Source organism: Anabrus simplex, chromosome 1 (genome assembly GCF_040414725.1).
Source record: "Anabrus simplex isolate iqAnaSimp1 chromosome 1, ASM4041472v1, whole genome shotgun sequence".
In the NCBI taxonomy this organism is placed as follows: domain Eukaryota; kingdom Metazoa; phylum Arthropoda; class Insecta; order Orthoptera; family Tettigoniidae; genus Anabrus; species Anabrus simplex.
The window spans coordinates 1,181,282,255-1,181,303,002 of NC_090265.1; the positions used below are offsets into that span (position 1 = coordinate 1,181,282,255).

Below are 20,748 nucleotides of genomic sequence, written 5' to 3' on the forward strand. Positions count from 1 at the left end.
TTCCAATGGGATGAAATGGAAGTGAGTAGGCCGGAATATGAAGTTATATGAAGTTATATGAAGTTGAGGGTTTGGTTTGCGGCAGCCTGTAGGTGTGTTAGGACGAATAGTTTTTCCCTGATTGAGTAGATTTAGCACTACGTTCCGAACCTAGCTGGTCTCTGCTCTTTTGTGTTCCATGTTGATTGTAGTTGCTACGGATCGAATACTGGTCGCACTTGAGAGGAAAATCGGTACTGAGCAACTCACCCTTGGCAAACAACTCGGAACGACTTCATTTACTAACGTGTGGAAAACGCTCAACTACTTCTATGTTCTAGTAGCAAGCGGTCGTATGCGCAACTATCGACTGGAGTGTCCTACTGGAAGCATGTTTTAGGATATCCTTCTGTAGGGGATAAGGGTACCCACGACCATTCCGAGAACCGTGGTTTTTCTGGGGATCCTGGCGGTCCACTGTCTGGCCTCATGGTACACCGGACAGTCGATGCGCCGTTCACTGGATGGCTGGAGGGATCTGTGTGACTGGCTGAGGATACCCACGGCCCTGGAATTCCATGTTCTCAAACCACGACCCTCACCTCCCCTCCCCTTCTCTATCTTCTTCAAACCGCCCTAACCCGATAAACCAACCCCCCCACCTTCTCCCCACACATGGCCACCTCGGTGGATTGAGTAGCCGAGACCCTGTAGCCAAGAAACTCGCTTACCAAGATATCAAGTCACCCCCTCCCTTCTCACTTCCAAAACCACAAAACGTCGCCTTCTAATCTAAAGCTAGATCCAGCCTCAAACTTTGAAACACCAGAAACCGGAAACCGAGGCGGGAGCACGAACACTAAACGATGTCCATTAACGATGCTGTTTTTATTCATAATTAATATCCGCACACTCACACTGAAGTAAACTCTCCGTCTGCTATGTGACAGTCACTGCGTAGCGAAGTCGGTACAGCCCCGCTGCTTATTTCGGAACGCCAACGTGCATGATCAGTACCACCCAGGACTACCGCATACCGACACATACGTATTTACTGTGTCAGCCAACGCTGGAGCTATCTTCTTTTCTCTGGCCACACACGCACGCACACACACATTTACGTACATAAACACACTTACACTTAACACACAATGCAGATAAAACAAACAAAAATTATAATTATACTGATAAAACCTACTTATACGGACTAATTACTATACTGATAAAACACACGTACAATTATATACTCATTACAGACCGACAGAGGAGCGCCAATGCGTGCACCGGTATCGGTACTTCACAAACCACCTGTCTTTCCAGAGATAGGTGAAATATACAGGTCACCAGGGATTAGGAAGGGAAGGATACTGTGCAGAAAGCATATGAACCATTAACTCTCAAACTGCGGTGAATGTAAGATCATAACTTCTGTTCCAATATTTATATCCATGACTATAACCCTAAGATACATTCTCCTGTAATATTGTAATAATAATGATTATAACTAAAACATTTAATACACGAGAAATTAAGTCTATATATCGCAGTGACATGTCGCTTCACAATGGACACTCAGACAGCAAAATAAAATCTCACATGACCTCTTGAAGACTATGAAGTAGTCCGTAGTCTTGGGGAAACTTCTCGAATGACTACTTCTCTTCCAGCTACTTATCGTATTCACAACAGTTATTTCACCTCTCACTCGCTTTCATGTCTTACTTTTTCTAGTCAGTTTCATTTCTCAAACTCGAACATTGACTTGTTGAAGTTTTAACCCAACATGAAGGAACATTGTATCTTATCATCATCATCATCGTCATCATTATCATCATCGGTTTTTTATTTCGTTTATGCCAATTTTGTACCCTTTTTAGCTGACGATGTTCCACATTAACGTCATAAGAGGGAGGGATAGGGTGGTCCTATCACAAATGTAGTTGGTAAAAGTTGATAGATAGAGGTCGGAAAAGGAGAGAGTGAGGAAGGTACATGTGGAGCTGGGCTTCAGTACACAGGTAAAAATCAAATGGCGTATGGCTTTTAGTGTCGGGAGTGTCCGAGTACATGTTCGGCTCGCCAGGTGCAGGTCTTTTGATTTGACGCCAGTAGGTGACCTGCGAGTCGTGATGAGGATGAAATGATGATGAAGACAACACATACACCCAGCTCCCGTGCCAGAGAAATTAACCAATGATGGTTAAAATTCTCGATCCTGCTGGGAATCAAACCCGGGACCCCTGTGACGAAAGGCCAGCACGCTAACCATTTAGCCATGGAGCCGGATAGCACACAGGTAGCCTGTCGCCAAACGGAATGGTGACGATCTTAACTCTGTCAACTGTATAGAGGGCCGGACGTGTCGTTCCAGGGAGGGTGGTTCATTTTTTCCTCACCAGGGTGGGACGGCACGCCCGGTCAGTAGTTATAGGGGTGGCATCTCACGTGTGGATTGGTTTTCGCATGTGTGAGGGGTCACAAGAATAAAGTTAGGATATTCAGAGTTACAGGGATGGCGCTTACATGTGGACCGGTTTTCCGCCTATGTGAGTGTCCGCATAGTATAGGGGTGGCACTTACATGTGGCCCGGTTTTCTCCCATGTGAGTGTCCACATAGTATAGGGGTGGCACTTACCTGTGGCCCGGTTTTCCTCCCATGTGAGTGTCCACATAGTATAGGGGTGGCACTTACATGTGGCCCGGTTTTCCGCCCATGTGAGTGTCCACATAGTATAGGGGTGGCACTTACATGTGGCCCGGTTTTCCGCCCATGTGAGTGTCCACATAGTATAGGGGTGGCACTTACATGTGGCCCGGTTTTCTCCCATGTGAGTGTCCACATAGTATAGGGGTGGCACTTACCTGTGGCCCGGTTTTCCTCCCATGTGAGTGTCCACATTGTATAGGGGTGGCACTTACATGTGACCCGGTTTTCCGCCCATGTGAGTGTCCACATAGTATAGGGGTGGCACTTACATGTGGCCCGGTTTTCCGCCCATGTGAGTGTCCACATAGTATAGGGGTGGCACTTACATGTGGCCCGGTTTTCCGCCCATGTGAGTGTCCACATAGTAGATTTAGTTTATTTTTATTTTCTAATTTTTATTTCCTACTTTTATTTTATTTTTTACTAGCAGTTACCCGTGGCTTCGCTGGAGTGGATTTCGTAATTTGATAAAAGTAATCGTTCCTCGGCACTGTAGTAAGACATTATCTGAAAATCCCTAAAGTATTAAAACTAAACAAAAAACTGAGTTTCATTTACCCCAGAAAATCTTTGTAAACCACGTTTGTGGTATTACCTTTTGGGGAAAAGATGACCATGCGACATAGAACTGTACATGTGAGAAACAGTCTTCTCTCAAGTCGAAAAATATAAATTTTAAAATGTGTGTCTTTATTTTTAAAGGAGATTCCAAATACGTATTTCCACGTCTGTAACATCTTCAGTTTTTGAGATATAAGTAGAACAAATAATTCAACCCCTTTATCAATCCTTCTCCCACCCACACCGAAGTGGATTTTCCGAAAACAAAAAAATACATGTTACTTTATTTTTAAAGGATATTCCAAATACCAGTCTTCACGTCTGTAACATATTCATTTTTTGGGATATACGTATCCTCATAAAAAATAATTCAACTCATTTTCACTTCTTTTCACTCCCGTTAAGTGCTTTTCCGATAGAAAAACATGTTCCTGGATTTTAAAGGACTTTCCAAATACCAAGCTTCTTGTCTGAAACATCTTTAGCTTTTTATGTAAGTATCCTCATACAAAGAATTCAACTAATATTTTTATTTCACCCCCTCCTAAGTGGGCTTTCCGTAAACAAAAACTACGCATTTCTTTATTTTTAAAGGAGACTACAAATACCAATTTATCACGTCTGTAACATCTTCGGTTTTTGAGATATCAGTATCTTAATAAAGAGAATTCAACTTCCTTTTCAGTCCTTTTACACCTCCCACCTGAAGCGGTTTATCCAAAACCCAAAAAATACATGTTTCTTTATTTTTAAAAGATTAAAATACCAGTTTTCACATCTGTAACATGTTAAGTTTTTGAGATATGCAGTAGATATATTAATTTTTTTAAATTGGCCCCCCTTTTCAGTTCCCCTTAGGTGGATTTTCCGAAAACAAATTATCTGTGTTTATTTTTAAACGAGATTACAAATACTTCTATCCACGTCTGTAACATAGCTTCAGTTCTTAAGATATATGTATCCCCATAAACAGAATTCAACCCAATTTTCAGTCCTTCCCCCACTCTCACTTCAGTGGATTTTTCCGAAAAAAGAAATACATGTTTATTTTTAAAGGATATTCAAAATACCGATCTTCACGTTTGTAACATCTTTTCTTGAGATATAGGCATCCTCACAAAAAAATAAACTCTTTTTCCACTTCTTTTTCCTCCCGCTAAGTGCCTTTTCTGAAAAACAAAAGTAAAACATGTTCCCGTATTTTTAAAGGACTTTCCAAATACCAAGTTTCATGTTTGTAAGATATTAAGTTTTTGATACTGTGCATACCGGTACTCGTTTTAAAAATTCACCTGTTTTTTTTCACCCCTTAAGTGGATTTTCCAAAAATAAACAATACTTTTCATTTATTTTTAAAGGAGATTCCAAAAAACCAGTTTTCACGTCTGTAACTTCTTCAGTTTGAGATGTAAGTATCCTAGGTTCCAAATACCGACTTTCACGTCTGTAACATCTTCAGTTTCTGAGATATAAGTATTCTCACAAACAGAACTCAACTCTAATTATTTTCACCCTCCACCTAAGTCTATTTTCCAAAAACAAAAAATAGCTGTTCCTTTATTTTTAAAGGAGATTCCAATTTTCACGTCTGCAACATCTTTAGTTTTTGAGATATAAGTATCCTCATACAAATAACTTCTTACCACCTCTTTAAGTGGATATTCCGAAAATAAAAGAATATGCGTTTCTTTATTTTTAAAGGAGATTCAAAATGCCGATTTTCGCGCCTGTAATCCTCCATTTTTGAGATACAAGTATCCTCATAAAAGTAATTAATAAATAATTTGTTCACTTTCTTTCACCCTTCCCCTTAAGTGGATTTTCCGAAAACAAAAAAGTACGGTATGTGTTTCTTTATTTATAAAGGAGATTCCAAATACCCATTTTCACCACTGTAACATCTTCAGTTTTTGTCATATAAGTAAGGATCCTCATATTTATTTATTTATTTATTTATTTATTTATTTATTTATTTATTTATTTATTTATTTATTTATTTATTTATTTATTTATTTATCGTATGGCATATACATGAACAGTGCAATAAATTACAGGTTTATATCTACATTATTTACATAGGTTATGCTCAACATCCTGCAATATAGGCTTCGGCAGTATGTAGATCGAGAACTACCTGAAGAACAAGCCGGTTTCCGCAAAGGCAGAGGAACCAGAGATCAAATTGCTAATATTCGCTGGATTATGGAGAAAGCAAGAGAATTCCAGAAATACTTATGCTTTATTGACTATGCTCAAGCCTTTGACTGTGTTGACCACAATAAATTGTGGCAAGTACTCAAGACTATGGGAGTACCAGATCATCTTATTTGCCTTATGAGAAATCTTTACTCTGATCAGGAAGTTACGGTGAGAACCCTATATGGAACAACTGAATGGGTCAAGATTGAGAAAGGCGTACGTCAAGGCTGCATATTGTCACCTTATTTATTCAACTTATATGCAGAGTATGTGATAAGGAATGCCAAATTAGATGAAACAGAAACTGGAGCTAAAATTGGTGGGAGACATAAATAACCTTAGATATGCTGATGATACCACCCTGTTGGCAGAAAGTGAAGAACAACTGAAGTATCTACTAATGAAGGTGAAAGAAGAAAGTGCAAAAGCTGGACTAAGGTTGAATGTCAAGAAAACAAAGATCATGGCAACTAAACCTATCACCTCCTGGCATATAAATGGTGAAACAATGGAGGTTGTTCCTAGTTTCATCTACTTGGGATCCAAAATAACTGCTGACGGCGATTGTAGCCATGAAATTAAGAGACGCTTGCTCCTTAGGAGGAAGGCAATGGCCAACCTTGATAACATTTTCAAGAGTAGAGACGTAACTTTAAGACTGAAGATTCGTATAGTGAAGGCTATGATCTTCCCAGTAACAATGTACGGAAGCGAAACCTGGACAGTAAGAAAGGCTGAGCGTCGAAGAATAGACGCATTTGAACTATGGTGTTGGAGAGAACTCCTTAAGAGTTCCGTGGACTGCGAAGAGATCTAATAAGTCCATATTACAGGAAATCAACCCAGGCTGTTCACTGAAAGGTCAAATACTCAGACAAAAACTAAAGTACTTCGGTCATATTATGAGAAAACATGATTCACTGGAAAAGACCTTAATGCTGGGGAAGACTGATGGTAACAGGAGAAGAGGGCGACAACGGATGAGGTGGATTGATGGCATCAAGGAAGCCACGGCTCTCAATTTAGAAAGACTTCGGAAAGTAGTATACGACAGGAGAAATGGTGCACTTTGGTCTATGGGGTCACGGAGAATCGAAAGCTACTAAACGACTAACAACAACAATCGCCTGTGGCGTCGCCAGGAAAAATTCACTCATTTCTCCATTGAAACGTCTCAGTGGGCATTCTTGTGTGATGTGCTTCACCATTTTCCTCTCAGCACCACAGTCGCAGCAGGATGATGACTTTTTCCTCCATTTATACAGCAGATCTGCACACACACCATGGTTAGTCCGGATCCGGTTTAACTTGGACCATACTTTCCGAGGTTGTTCAAAGCCAGGTACCTTCTGTGTAATGCACGGCATATCTAAGGATTCCGCTGAAACAAATTGTCTCCATTAATTAGACCATCTCTCAATCAGATTGAATTTAACTCCTTCTCCTCCTCCTACTTAAGTGACCTTTCAGAGAACAACAATATGTGCTTCTCTATTTATAAAGGAGAGTTCAAATACCAATTTTCATGACTGTAACATCTTCAGTTCTTGAGATATACATACGTATCCCTATAAAAAGAATTCAACCCCTCGATCAGTCCTTCCCCCACCCCCATCTAAGTGAATTTTCCGAAAACAAAATTACATGTTTCTTTATTTTAAAGGAGATTCCAAATACCAATTTTCACGCCTGTAACATCTTCAGTTTGTAGGTTATAAGCATCCTCATGAAAAATAATTCAACTATTTTTCACTTCTTTTCACCCCTCGTTAAGTGCCTTCTCCGAAAACAAAAAGGTGCATGTTCCTGTGTTTTTAAAGGACTTTCTAAATACCAAGTTTCTTGTCTCTAACACGTTAAGTTTTTGACATATAATGTAGATATACCAGTACTCATTTTAAAAATTCACCCGCTTTTCCAATTCTTTCCAGCTTTACTTTTAAGAAGATTCCAAATACCAGTTTTCATGTCTGTACGTCCGTAACACCATCAGTTTTAGAATTAAATGTACACTCATAAAAATAATTCAACTTCTTCATCTTCTTCTTCTTCTTCACTTCTTTCCACCCATCTCCCACCTTAAGAGGAATCAAAAACAAAAAAGTGTTTCTTTATTTTGAAAGGAAATTCCAGATACCAACTTTTACGTCTGTAAAGGCTTCAGTTTTTAAGATAAAGTATCTTCATAAACATATTTCAATTCCTTATTTACTTATTTTCAACCCCACACCACTTACGTCGATTTTCCGAAAAAACAAATGCGTGTTTCTTTATTTTAAAAGGAGATTCCAAATACTAAATTTCACGTCTGTAACATCTTCAGTTTTGAGATATAAGTATCCTCATAAAAGTAACTCAACTCTTTTTTCACCCCCACCCTTCCTAACCGTTAAGTTGATTCCCCCCTCTCCAAAAGTGCGCGTATCTTTATTTTTAAAGGAGATTCCATATACCAATTTTCACGTCTTCATTCATTCACCCCCCCTCCCCCCTAAGTGGATTTTCCGAAGACATAAAACACGTGCTTCAAAATACAAATATTCATGGTACCGGGCGAGTTGGCCGTGCGCGTAGAGGCGCGCGGCTGTGAGCTTGCATCCGGGAGATAGTAGGTTCGAATCCCACTATCGGCAGCCCTGAAAATGGTTTTCCGTGGTTTCCCATTTTCACACCAGGCAAATGCTGGGGCTGTACCTTAATTAAGGCCATGGCCGCTTCCTTCCAACTCCTAGGCCTTTCCTATCCCATCGTCGCCATAAGACCTATCTGTGTCGGTGCGACGTAAAGCCCCTAGCAAAAAAAAAATATTCATGCTTCTAACATCTTCAGTTTTTGAGATATAAGTATCCTCATAAAAATAATTAACTCCTTTTTTACCCCAGCCCATTCAGTTGATTCACCGCCTCCTCCAAAAATGCGTGTTTCTTTATTTTTAAAGGAGATTCCAAATACAAATTTTAAGGTGGGTAACGTTAAGTTTATGAGATATAAGTTTCTCCATAAAAAGAATTCATTTTTTCACTTCCTTTCACCCTCCCCCTTAAGTTAATTTTCCGAGAACCAAAAATACTTGTTTCTTTATTTATAAACGAGGTTTCAAATGCCAATTATCACGACTGTAACATCTTCAGTGTTGAAATGTAAGTATCCTCATGCAAAGAAATCAACTAATTTTGCGATTAATTCACCCCCTTAAGTGGATTTTCCAAAGACAAAAGATAGATTTATTTTTTGCTTTGTAACGGAAACATGTATTTGGGCGAAAGCCTGTAAAGTTCAGCACTAATAAATTGTATCAATTGTATGTTCACATTAGGAATGAAACATGTACTTTTGAATATTGGAAAATATTGGAATTAGATTTTAAGCTGGATTATGTTACATAAATACACAGACTATCAATACAAACAAATAAGTATTGGAAGGTGGGATTCTCCATTGAACCTAACCTTAGTTGAGTTGATGCCAGTACGGGACAAAAAAATTAGATTTATAAGTTTCATTTCTGTTCAAAGACTACATTGTTTAAATTGATCATTTTTCCAAGTTAATTTGTAATATTTTCACGTGCTGACCGACTGAAAATCCCATAATAATAATAATTAATAATAATAATAATAATAATAATAATAATAATAATAAACATCACGAGTACGTTCACGAGCCGATATATATACCGATATGAGGCTCGCATATTTCAACACCTTCGGACTGAAGCTGTATCGAACACCACAACTTGGGCTCACTCTACCGTCTGGGCCACTCAGCCCGCTCTTTTGTATTACATCACATTGAACAACACAAAGTTATGGTTTATGAACAAACCTTATTTACAAGTCAACAGATGATTAGATGACTTCATCTTTCACTTCATACCTTTGAATATTAGTTTCTTATTAACTTTCCGTTTAGAAAAGAAACACAGAAGTACATAATTTGAAAAATTGTGTTGTCACGCTCATGAAGGACTAGAAAAATTCACCTTAGCTTATACAACAATTCATTTTGTGAAATAGTTATTAACGACTTCTAAAAATGAGAGTGTGGAAAGCTTCTAAGGCATTTCTTATCCATACAGTACGTGAAATACGAGGACAGTTTCTCACCGATAGTGGAGGTCCCCGGCGGTGAACACGTATGTTACGATACTGACACCCGCGTAGATGACAGGCAGACTGATGAGCATGTAGGTGAGGACCTGGAAGCGGCCAAACTGGCCCAACTCTATGAGGATCTCGTCCAGCTCCACGGGTTCCCGCTGACTCATGGTTGAGGTTCCTGGAACAAGGAACATGTGTGAGAGCTGCTATCTTAACAATAACACCAGTAACCCACCAGGCTCTGGGGTCAGTGGCTGTTCAGACAATTTCTGTCGAGGTAAAGGTGGTCGTAGAAATTATTTAAAGAAATACAATAACGGAATTATCATCTCTCTAAAATCTCAAAGGAACTTGGATGTCATTTTACCATTTTTTCACCAACATGGAATCCTTCCTGAATGAGAATATGCAGTTTATATGCATTACGTTCCTCCCAAGATCATTCAAAATAGCGTCATTTTAAGTCAGCTGCTGGCGAGTAAACACTGTTAAACATTTTTGTGTGTTAATTTTGCAAAGCTTACCTTCCAAATCGTTTCTGATAAAGTAATATGACTTTCCAGGAAGGCAGATATCGGAATTTTCTATTTCTTGTACTAAAATGCATTTATTTAGTTGAACATATTTTATGGTAAATATTTGAAATACTACAATAATTTTAAGTGAAATTTTCCATTATTTATAAATAACTGATAGAGTGAAATCACGGGCGTGTGATAATATAAATATATAAATATATAAATATATAAATATTAAAATTTCGTACAGCTTCATGAAACACTTTCTGAAAAATATATACCTAAAATACTTTCGGATTTTGAAATTACTAAAAATTATATTGACATTTCTATGCAAAACATGCGCTGCATACTACAGACCAATGGTACCGGTATTTAACACAAGGATTGTAGTGTAAGTTCCAAATTTTATGAAAAGAAATTGAGAAGCTTGAGAAAGTCCACTTCAAAAAAGGGAAAACATGTTTGTAGATTCTCAAATCCATCTTCGCTTAACACACGTGTTAGAGTTGTAAGAACAGAGCAACCTAATTATATTGATTTTACATCTCACGAACTAATGGATCTTCAAAGATGGAATGGTAACGACCCATCACATTATAACAGAAATGAAGAGTTTAAAATAGGTGTATGTTAGAAAAACATTAATTTAGAAATGGCTATTGAAGTAAAGAGAAATTGAAGGAATTTACTAGGCTTAAATTGTAGGGTTCCAGCAACATAGAGCACATAGTTCCTTCTCGGTTAAACAACAAATTTTAGCAAAAAAAAAAAAACCAAAACGAAAGAAAGATCAGAAAGGTCAGATACGGTTAACATGATGGCAAGCATAATTGGCAGTCATGAGAATTTTAGTGAAAAATGGATGGCTATAGTACTTTAAGGCAGAAACAGATTCCAGAAATGACATTCCAGGAATAGACCAGGGGAGTGTATATGCGATGATTTACAGAAGACAAGTATTTAGTCAGCAATATGTAAAGCTAGTTGGACGTAAGAATCTTCAGGGAAGCGCCTTACACCTAGAATTTCATGTTTTTCATCCTTAACTTTTCCGCAGCTTACAAATTCCTCTCTCATTAGTATGAATACTCCCCCTCCTTTCATTCCCTTCCTTTCTCTACGATAAGCACTTCAGTTCCGCATCCAAAATATCACTTCACCGGGCGAGTTGGCCGTGTGAAGAGGGTCGCGCAGCTGTGAGCTTGCATCCGGGAGATAGTGGGTTCGAACCCCACTGTCGGCAGCCCTGAAGATAGTTTTCCGTGGTTTCCCATTTTCACACCAAGGCTGTACCTTAATTAAGGCCACGGCCCCTTCCTTCCCACACCTAGGCCTTTCGTATCCCATCGTCGCCATAAGACCTATCTGTGTCGGTGCGACGTAAACCAAATGGCCAAAAAATATATTATCACTTCTTAGCCATGATTCAACTCTTATTACAATATCTGGTAAATATATGTCTATTAAAGTACTTCATTCAATTACTTTCGTTACAATACTTCTACAGTTTAACACTAGCAACTTTATGTCATCCGTACTGGGCTCCCACCTCCCTAGACTCTCTTCACCGCTCCCTAGTGCAGCCCAATGTAGTTTCTTACAACAGGAGCAAGTTATTCAAGTCTACGATACAATACCCTAATGCACTCACTCTCGAGCATTAATCCAGAGACATGTGCGGCTATTAACCAATCAACAAAAAATGAATTAATAAGGTGAGATTTTTTTATTTTTATTTTAGAAAATGACCTTAAATTTCTTTAAATTTCAAGTACTGGGTGGTCTCGAAGGACGGTACAAATGTTTCCATACGACAAATAAGCCAGGTTGAGCAGCAGTATACAGCGACGAAATAAGAAACTGTAAGAGTGGCTGATCTCAGGACTTGGGCATTAGCACCGCAAGAGGTGTCTGCCGGCTATTGCAGGATTTATTCCTGACACATTAGAGATGTGAGTCTTGCAGGTCAAGGATCTGTCCAGGGTGACTCGTAGATATTTAGGGTTACAACAGTACCGCAGATTCTCTCCTTTAGATGATATGGTTCGTTTGTATTGCAAGTTTCTAAGCGTGAAGCCAAATACCGTTCCTGCTTGAATTGTATGTACCACCCCTAAATTGACGTGTATTTCCTCAATAAGAACAAAAAAGGAGATATTTAGGGGTTGCAGTAAAGATGTAGAGGAAAGGGCGTATAAGTCACTGGTAAGACCAAAATTAGAGTGTGGTTCTAGTGTACGGGGACACTCACCACAATTACTTGGTTCAAGAACTGGAAAAGATCGAAAGGAAAACGTTACGATTTCTTCTGAGTGATTTCTGAGAAAGGAGTAGTGTTCGGAAAATATTTCAAACTTTGGGCTGGGAAGACTTGGGGGTAAGGAGACAAGCTGCTCGACTAAGCGGTTATGTTCTGAGCTGTCAAGAGACACATGACGTGGAATGACATAAGTAGACAAAGGAGCTTGAACGGTGGTTTTTAAAGTAGGATCGATCACAATATGAAAATAAAGCTGGAATTCAAGAGTACAAATTGAAGCAAATATTCATTTGTAGGAAAAGGAATCAGATGTTCGATAAATTTCCCACCTTGAAATAAATTTAGGTAAATGTAGGAAAACAACTGATAGGGAATCTGCTACATGGTGGATAACTCTAAATGCAGATAAAAACTGAATGATTGATATACACCAGCCTCATGTCCGAAGATTTTCCGGCGCATAACTATCGGGCAAAATTTCGGCACCTCGATATCTCTGGAAACCGTAAAAATAAGGAGCAAAACTAATCACGTCATTCTCTTCCTTTATGGTAAATTGTAGCTAAACTTTAGGTATATTAATTAGCCAATAGATCTTTCCTTGCTTTCGGTCGTCCTTTCACTCGCTTAATGTTTGTGTCGGAGAGTACACATGGAGTGTCAATCATCTCTGCACTCTTTTCTGCTCTTCACCGAGTGAGTTGGCTGCGTGGTTCGAGACGTATGTTAGCTCCCATTCGAGAGATGATACGTTTAAAGCCCACTGGTGGTTTATACCCATGGTATCTTCCTTTCCAATCCTATGACATCGTCGCCATAAAACCTAACTGTATCGGGACGAAGTGAAACCAATACCAGGTTTTCTGCTCATCTTACATTTCATGGAAGTTATGAAGCCTGGGAGTACAGTGGGATAACATTGTGTTTAATGTGTCTGCTCGAAGCAAAGGTACCGGCAATGATTTCATGAGATGAATATAGGCCTCTGTAATGACACTGCATTTTAGCACATTTTGAAACGTCACTTGCGTCATCACGAGAAGACTTAATCTGTGGGAGCTTCCGTAACTTTATAGGGGCAATTTTGTATTCTCTTAAGAATTTTATGGCTCCCGTCCATACATTGCATATCTGCTCACACAGCATCTCTTCTTAATGAGCCCATTAACTCAGAAGGTTACTTGAGGAACGTCAACATGAGCTATGTACTTCGTAAGCCTGTCTGGAGCATCCTCCTCAGTGGTACAGTGTGACAGATCAGGCTGGTTTGATTAAGATTACAAAATAATCTGACAAACATCTTTTGTAAAATATCTTTTATAAAATTTGACAGTGTAATGGAATAAAATTGTACAAAAATTGCTTTCATAAATTCCTTTACTGAAATATAGTGTATGTTCATCGTCCGGCTCCTTAGCTGAATGTTCAGCGCACTTACCTTCGATTCAGAAGTCCCTGGGTGCGATTCCCGACCGATCTGGGAATTTTAACTGTGTATGTTTGATTCCTCTGACCGTGTTTATGTTCGTCTTAATATTATTCTATTCATCTACCCACAACCATTGCGATGCTGCAACACACCAGTTAACCAACCACTACAGAAATACGCAATAGTGAATAATCCCACCACATAGGGTTGGCGCCGGAAAGGGCATCGAGCTGTAAAACTAGGCCAAACCGTATGGAGTGCGGACCCCAATCAATTGGAAAAAAGGACAGAAATAATATGTTTATCGTGTTATCTTCTTCTTTTTTCTTCTTCTTCTTCTTCTTAATCTGTTTACCCTCCAGGTCGGTTTTTCCCCTCGGACTCAGCGAGGGATCCCACTTCTACCAGCTCAAGGGCAGTGTCGTGGAGTGTGAGACATTGGGTCGGAGGATACAACTGGGGAGGATGACCAGTACCTTGCCCAGGCTGCCTCACCTGTTATGCTGAACAGGGGCCTTGGTGGGGATGGGAAGATTGGAAGGGTTAGAGGGAAGGAAGCGACCGTGGCCTTAAGTCAGGTACCATCCCTACATTTGCCAAGAGGAGAAGTGGGAAACTACGGAAAACCACTTCCAGGATGGCTGAGGTGGGAATCGAACCCACCTCTACTCAGGTGACCTTCCGAGGCTGAGTGGACTCCGTTCCAGCCCTCGTACCACTTTTCAAATTTCGTGGCAGAGCCGGGAATCGAACCCGGGCCTCCGGAGGTGGCAGCTAATCACACTAACTACTACACCACAGAGGCGGACTATCGTGTTATCTTTTGTTAAAATTTGAGCTGTTTAAATCTAAAATCGCGGATCATATGTTCAGCTGGGAAAATGCTACAACCAAATTTTTTATTTCGGAGCAAGAATTAAATATACAGTGTGGTCGCGAAATAAGGGGAAATTGATAAGTAATAAAGAAAACCAACATGTTATTACAACTAAGAATTATATTATATTAAATAACTTGAAAAATATTTTGTTAATTGATTTTCTATATATTTTTAAGTCGATGAATGCTAGAAGTCTGAATTGGACGTTTTCGTATGCCTTTCTCCAGAACTCACGGGAATTGAATTGAACTCTTCAATGATAATCTGGCACAGATAAGCATGCTTGTACACTTTATTCCTTAAATATCTCCAAAAAGTCTGGTGGTGTTAAATTGGGGGATCTTGCGGATCGTTCAGTAGGATCCAGATGTTCAATCCACATGTCTGGAAACCGTTCGTCAAACTGCCATACGCTAATGCGCGGCTCCGTCTTGAAACCATCACAAGTGTTCATAGTCATACCGTGCCAGCAAGTGTGGACAAACTTCCGTTTCGCGGCAGATCCAGGTATGTTTCTCCTGGTACGTCACTCCCGCCCACAACATTACTCCCAGAGACACGTAATTGTCTTGGACGGTAACTTGGGTTTCCAATGCGCCAGTAAACACAATTATGCCTGTTAACAGACCCCGACGCATAAAATTTGGCCTTGTCGGACCAAAGGACTTGTTCCGAGTCAGGATCATCTTCCAGCATCTACAGCTAGGTGTCAGCGAATTGAAGGCGCCGATCAAAATCATCTTCGTTTACTGCGTGCGTCGGTAAGGGTGCCGTTTCGAGTATCGGGCAAGTGGCCGCGCTGTTTAGGTTACGTAGCTATCAACTTGCATTCGGGAGGTAGTGGGTTCAAAACCAGCTTTCAGCAGCTCTGTTCCCCCTGTGGGTGGGGGCGGTAGAATAACACCCACGGTATCCCCTGCCTGTCGTAAGAGGCGACTAAAATGGGCCTCAGGGGCTCTGAACTTTGGAGCGTGGATTGGCGACCACGGGGCCCTCAGCTGAGTCCTGGCATTTCTTCCACTTACTTGTGCCAGGCTCCTCACTTTCATCTATCCTATCCGACCTCCCTTGGTCAACTCTTGTTCTTTTCTGACCCCGACGCTATTAGGTTTGCGAGGGCTAGGGAGTCTTTCATTTTCACGCCCTTCGTGGCCCTTGTCTTCCTTTGGCCGATATCTTCAATTTTCGAAGTGTCGGACCCCTTCCATTTTTTCTCTCTGATTAGTGTTATATAGAGGATGGTTGCCTAGTTGTACTTCCTCTTAAAACAATAATCACCACCACCACCATCAGCAGCTCTGAAGATGGTTTTCCGCGGTTTCCCATTTTAACACCTGGCAACTGTTGGGGCTGTACCTTCATTAAAACCACGGTCGCCTCCTTTCCATTCCCAGCCCTTTCCCTTCCTATCGTCGTCATAAGATCTGTGTCAGTGCGACGTAAAGCAACTGGTAAAAAATTAACTTTCAAGTCAATCATGATGTTTTGAATACTGGTTCGCTTGATACCTAACGTGATAAGTAGCCGATGGTGCGACTTCGATTTGTGAAAACGAGCTAATTCCTCGGCCACACGTCCTTGATTCTCTCGTATACGAACTGACCTGGGACGTCCAGGCTTTGTAGGATAACAAACATGCCTGTTTCATTGAACAGCTTGCTTATGCTAATCGTTGTTTGCGCTTTCGGTCTTCGAGGTCCACACAGTTCCGTCATTTCCCGTCTAACCTCGGAAGCGTTTTATTCTTTGTCGTAAAATCGAACACATTCCACTCGTTCCACCATTTTCTCTAACAATGTACAGCAACAAAAGACGGATGCAGAAGCAAAGCAAAACAGAAGACTCGCGAAATACAAACGGGAGATAGTAGGCTCGAATCCCACTGTCGGCAGCCCTAAAGATAGTTTTCCGTGGTTTCCCATTTTCACATCAGGCAAATGCTGGGGCTATACCTTAATTAAGGCCACGGCAGCTTCCTTCCAACTCCTAGGCTTTTCCTATCCCATCGTCGCCATAAGAGTGTCGGTGCGACGTAAAGCCACTAGCAAAAAAAGAACTTCAATAAGGAAGTTGTGAACTTGAGATTTTTCTCTTTTTGGCGTGTGGCCTGCGGAGAGGCCTGGTGCAGCTCTTTCGATTTGACGTCGTCTAGGCGACCTGCGCGTCTGTGAGGATAGGGCCCTGCCTATGATGATGTTAATGCATAAAACAAACACACCCAGCCCCCGAGCCCATTAACCAATGAAGGTCAAAATCCCCGACCAGCCGGACGGGAATCGAACCCGGGAGCCAATGGGTCAAAGGCCAGCACGCTAATTATTTAGCAATGGAGCCGGGCACTTGAGATGGTTGTTGTGCATAATGTAGGACCTATAAGAGGTAGTGAAATGAAAACCGAACACACATTCCACGAGAAAGGTGGCAACATTGTTGTTACGTATCAATACTGCCAACTGCCATCGCTGTGGTAGGAGAATTGCATAGAGACAACACACAGGTGCACGCAGTTGTTGAATTATGTCTTTGTTGGTGCGCGGACTGGTCTAGTGTGTTCGTCCAGCTGTACAAATGGAGGAAAGCAAAGACGAGCAGAGAAGTGTGGTTCATTTTCTGAGGGTGTTGGAGTACGCGAAACTCATCGTTGCATGTCTACTGTGTATGGCGAACACTGCATGTCTATGACGAGAATGCACGAGTGGCGTAGGAGATTCCGAGAAGAGCGCAGATCACTGCAAGACGATGCGCGCCCAAAACAGGCATATCGAGCCATTACTTCTGATGTGAACGGGCGGATTGATGGTCTTATCCAGGAAAACAGACGAATCACCGAGGAAGAAAGACATTCGTACACATCGGTTTCATGCGGACGTGTAAGTGCAAGAATGGGTGCTGTTGTGGACTCGTCAGCGACCTACCTCTTTCTACAAAACTGGAGTTGATCGTCTCGTCTCCCAGTGGGATAAATGGATAAACGCTTTTGGTAATTACTTTTGAATAAAACAATTCCATGGTCACGTTGTAGCAAGTATTCGGTCTTCACTTGACTACCCCTTATATATAACATTGCATTCATCATACGTTAAATAAATAAATAAATATATATATATATAAAATTAATGTTTCCATTACTAATTATTCAACATATAATACCAACTTAATAATATCCCATTCTTACCCAAACAATTATAAGGGTTGCCCAAATAAAACTTCGTCGTTATTGGAAGAAAGATAACATTATAAATCAGTCGGTGGATAGCTACACAGGTGAGAAAAAAATATTTTCGTAGGAAAATGTTATTGTGCCGTTTTTACGTGCGAATTATACTTGGTATAATTTGCCATGAATTCGTCTAGAATTGCATAGTGTCAGTTATTTAGTTTATAGTGGCAGATGGTGCTAGGGGAGCTGAAATTTACCGTCGTATGAAAGATATGTTTAGGAATGAGTGAGTATCACACTGTGCAGCGTTCAATCAATCACTAATGATCTGGACTTAGAGCAGTCACCCAAGTGGCAGATTCTCTACCTGTTGTTTTCCTTCAATGATTGCAAATAAACTGAAAAATTATTGAACATCTCCCTTGGTAAGTAATTCCAATCCCTAACTCCCCTTCCTATAAACGAATATTTGCCCCAATTTGTCCTCTTGAATTCTAACTTTATCTTCATATTGCGAATTTTCCTACTGTTAAAGACACTACTCAAACTTATTCGTTTAGTAATATCATTTTACGGGATCTCTCTTTTGACAGCTCGGAACATACCACTTAGTCGAGCAGCTCGTCTCCTTTCTCCCAAGTCTTCCCAGCCCAAACTTTGCAACATTTTTGTAACGCTACTCTTATGTCGGAAATCACCTAGAACAAATCGAGCTGCTCTTCTTTGGATTTTTCCATTGCATAAATCAAGTAATCCTGGCGAGGGTCCAATACACTGGAAGCATACTCTAGTTGCGGTCTTACCAGAAACTTACTGTATATGACCTCTTTCAGATCCTTACTACAACCCCTAAATACCCTCATAACCATGTGCACAGATCTGTACCCTTTATTTACAATCCAATTTAAGTCATTACCCAAAATAAGATCTTCCCTTATATTAACATCCAGATACTTACAATGATCCCAAAAGGAAATTTCAACCCCATCAACACAGTAATTAAAACTGAGAGGACTTATCCTATTTTTGAAACTCACAACCTTACTTTTAACCCCCTTTATCATCATACCATTGCCTATTGCCCACCTAACAATATATATTTTTTGCTAGGGGCTTTACGTCGCACCGACACAGATAGGTCTTATGGCGACGATGGGATAGGAAAGGCCTAGGAGTTGGAAGGAAGCGGCCGTGGCCTTAATTAAGGTACAGCCCTAGCATTTGCCTGGTGTAAAAATGGGAAACCACGGAAAACCATCTTCAGGGCTGCCGATAGTGGGATTCGAACCTACTATCTCCCGGATGCAAGCTCACAGCCGCGCCTCTACGCGCACGGCCAACTCGCCCGGTCCTAACAACATTGTCGAGGTCATTTATTACTCTATACAGAATAACATCATCCTCAAAAAAGCCTTATCTCTGATTTCACTTCTTTACTCATATCATTTATATATGTAAGAAAATATAAAAGTCCAATAATACTGCCTTAAGGAATTCCCCTCTTAATTTTTACAGAGTCTACTCGCCTACTCTAAGTATCTGAGTTTATTTTCCAGAAATATAGCCACCCATTCAGTCACTCTTTTGTCTACTCCAATTGCACTCATTTTGCCCGTAGTCTCAAATGATCAACCTTATCAAATGCCTTAAATATGTCAATAGCGATACAGTCCCTTTGACCTCCTGAAACCAAGATATCTGCTATATCTTGCTGGAATCCTACAAGTTGAGTATCAGTGGAATAACATTTCCTAAACACGAACTGCTTTCTACTGAGCCAGTTATTAATTTCGCAAATATGTCTAATATAATCAGAAAGAATGCTTTCATAAAGCTTACATGCAATGCATGTCAAACTGATTGGCCTGTCATTTTCAGCTTTATGTCTATCACCCTTTCTTTTATACACAGGGGCTACTATAGCAACTCTCCATTCATTTGGCATAGCTACTTCAGATATGGTACTATAACCAAACCCATTCTCGTTGGTATATCCCCAGAGATCTTATCACTTTCAGCTGATTTTCTAGTTTTCAACTTTTGTATCTTATTGTAAATGTCGTTGTTATAGGTAATTTTTAATACTTCTTTAGTATTAGTCACCTCCTCTATCTGACAATTATCCTTGTAACCAACAATCTTTACATACTGTTGACTGAATATTTCTGCCTTTTGAAGATCCTCGCATACACACTCCCCTTGTTCATTAATGATTCCTGGAATGTCCTTCTTGGAACCTGTTTCTGACTTAAAGTACCTATATATATATATACCCTTCCATTTTTCACTGAATTTTGTATGACTGCCAATTATGCTTGCCATCATGTTATCCTTAGCTGAATTTTTCACTATGTTCAGTTTCCTAGTAAGTTCCTTCAATTTCTCCTTACTTCCACAGCCATTTCTATTTCCTTCCAACCTACACCTCCATCTAAGTCTCTCTACTTCTCTGCTATAAGTGGGCATTTACCATTCTTTACCACCTTTAAAGATACAAAGCTTTTTTCATATTCGTCAACAATTGCTTTAAACCCATCCCAGAATCTGTTTACTTTTTTATTTACCGTTTTCCACCGATCATAGTTATTTTTTAAAAACTCTTGCATGCCTGATTTATCAGCCATATAGTACTGCCAAATAGTTCTACTTTTACGACCTTCCTTTCTATCACATTTATTTTTAACTACGACAAAAACAGCTTCCGGATCTCAAATGTCGTCTATCAGTTCGGTTTCTCTATAGAGCTCATCTGGTTTTACCAGCACCACGTCCGGGATATTCTTCCCTCTTGTTGGTTCCATCATTTTCAGAATCACCTATCTTTCCCATATTAAATTATTTACCACTTGTTGGTTCGCATTACCTTCCCAATTGCCATTTGGTAAATTCATATCTCCGCCTACAATCACATTCCTTTCCATGTCGTTTCCCACATAGCTGATTGCCTTATC

The 20,748-nt window shown here is 40.1% G+C and overlaps 1 protein-coding gene across 1 annotated transcript in view; it reads right to left on the reverse strand.

The window, feature by feature from the left end:
• LOC136858171 (solute carrier family 22 member 2) overlaps positions 1-20,748 on the reverse strand; it is a 509,914-nt gene that overhangs the window by 344,816 nt on the left and 144,350 nt on the right. The window contains exon 2 of the mRNA XM_067137526.2: positions 9,554-9,725. Within this exon, the coding sequence (XP_066993627.2) occupies positions 9,554-9,714 (161 nt within the window). The 5' untranslated portion in view covers positions 9,715-9,725. The remainder of the gene's footprint in view (positions 1-9,553; positions 9,726-20,748) is intronic.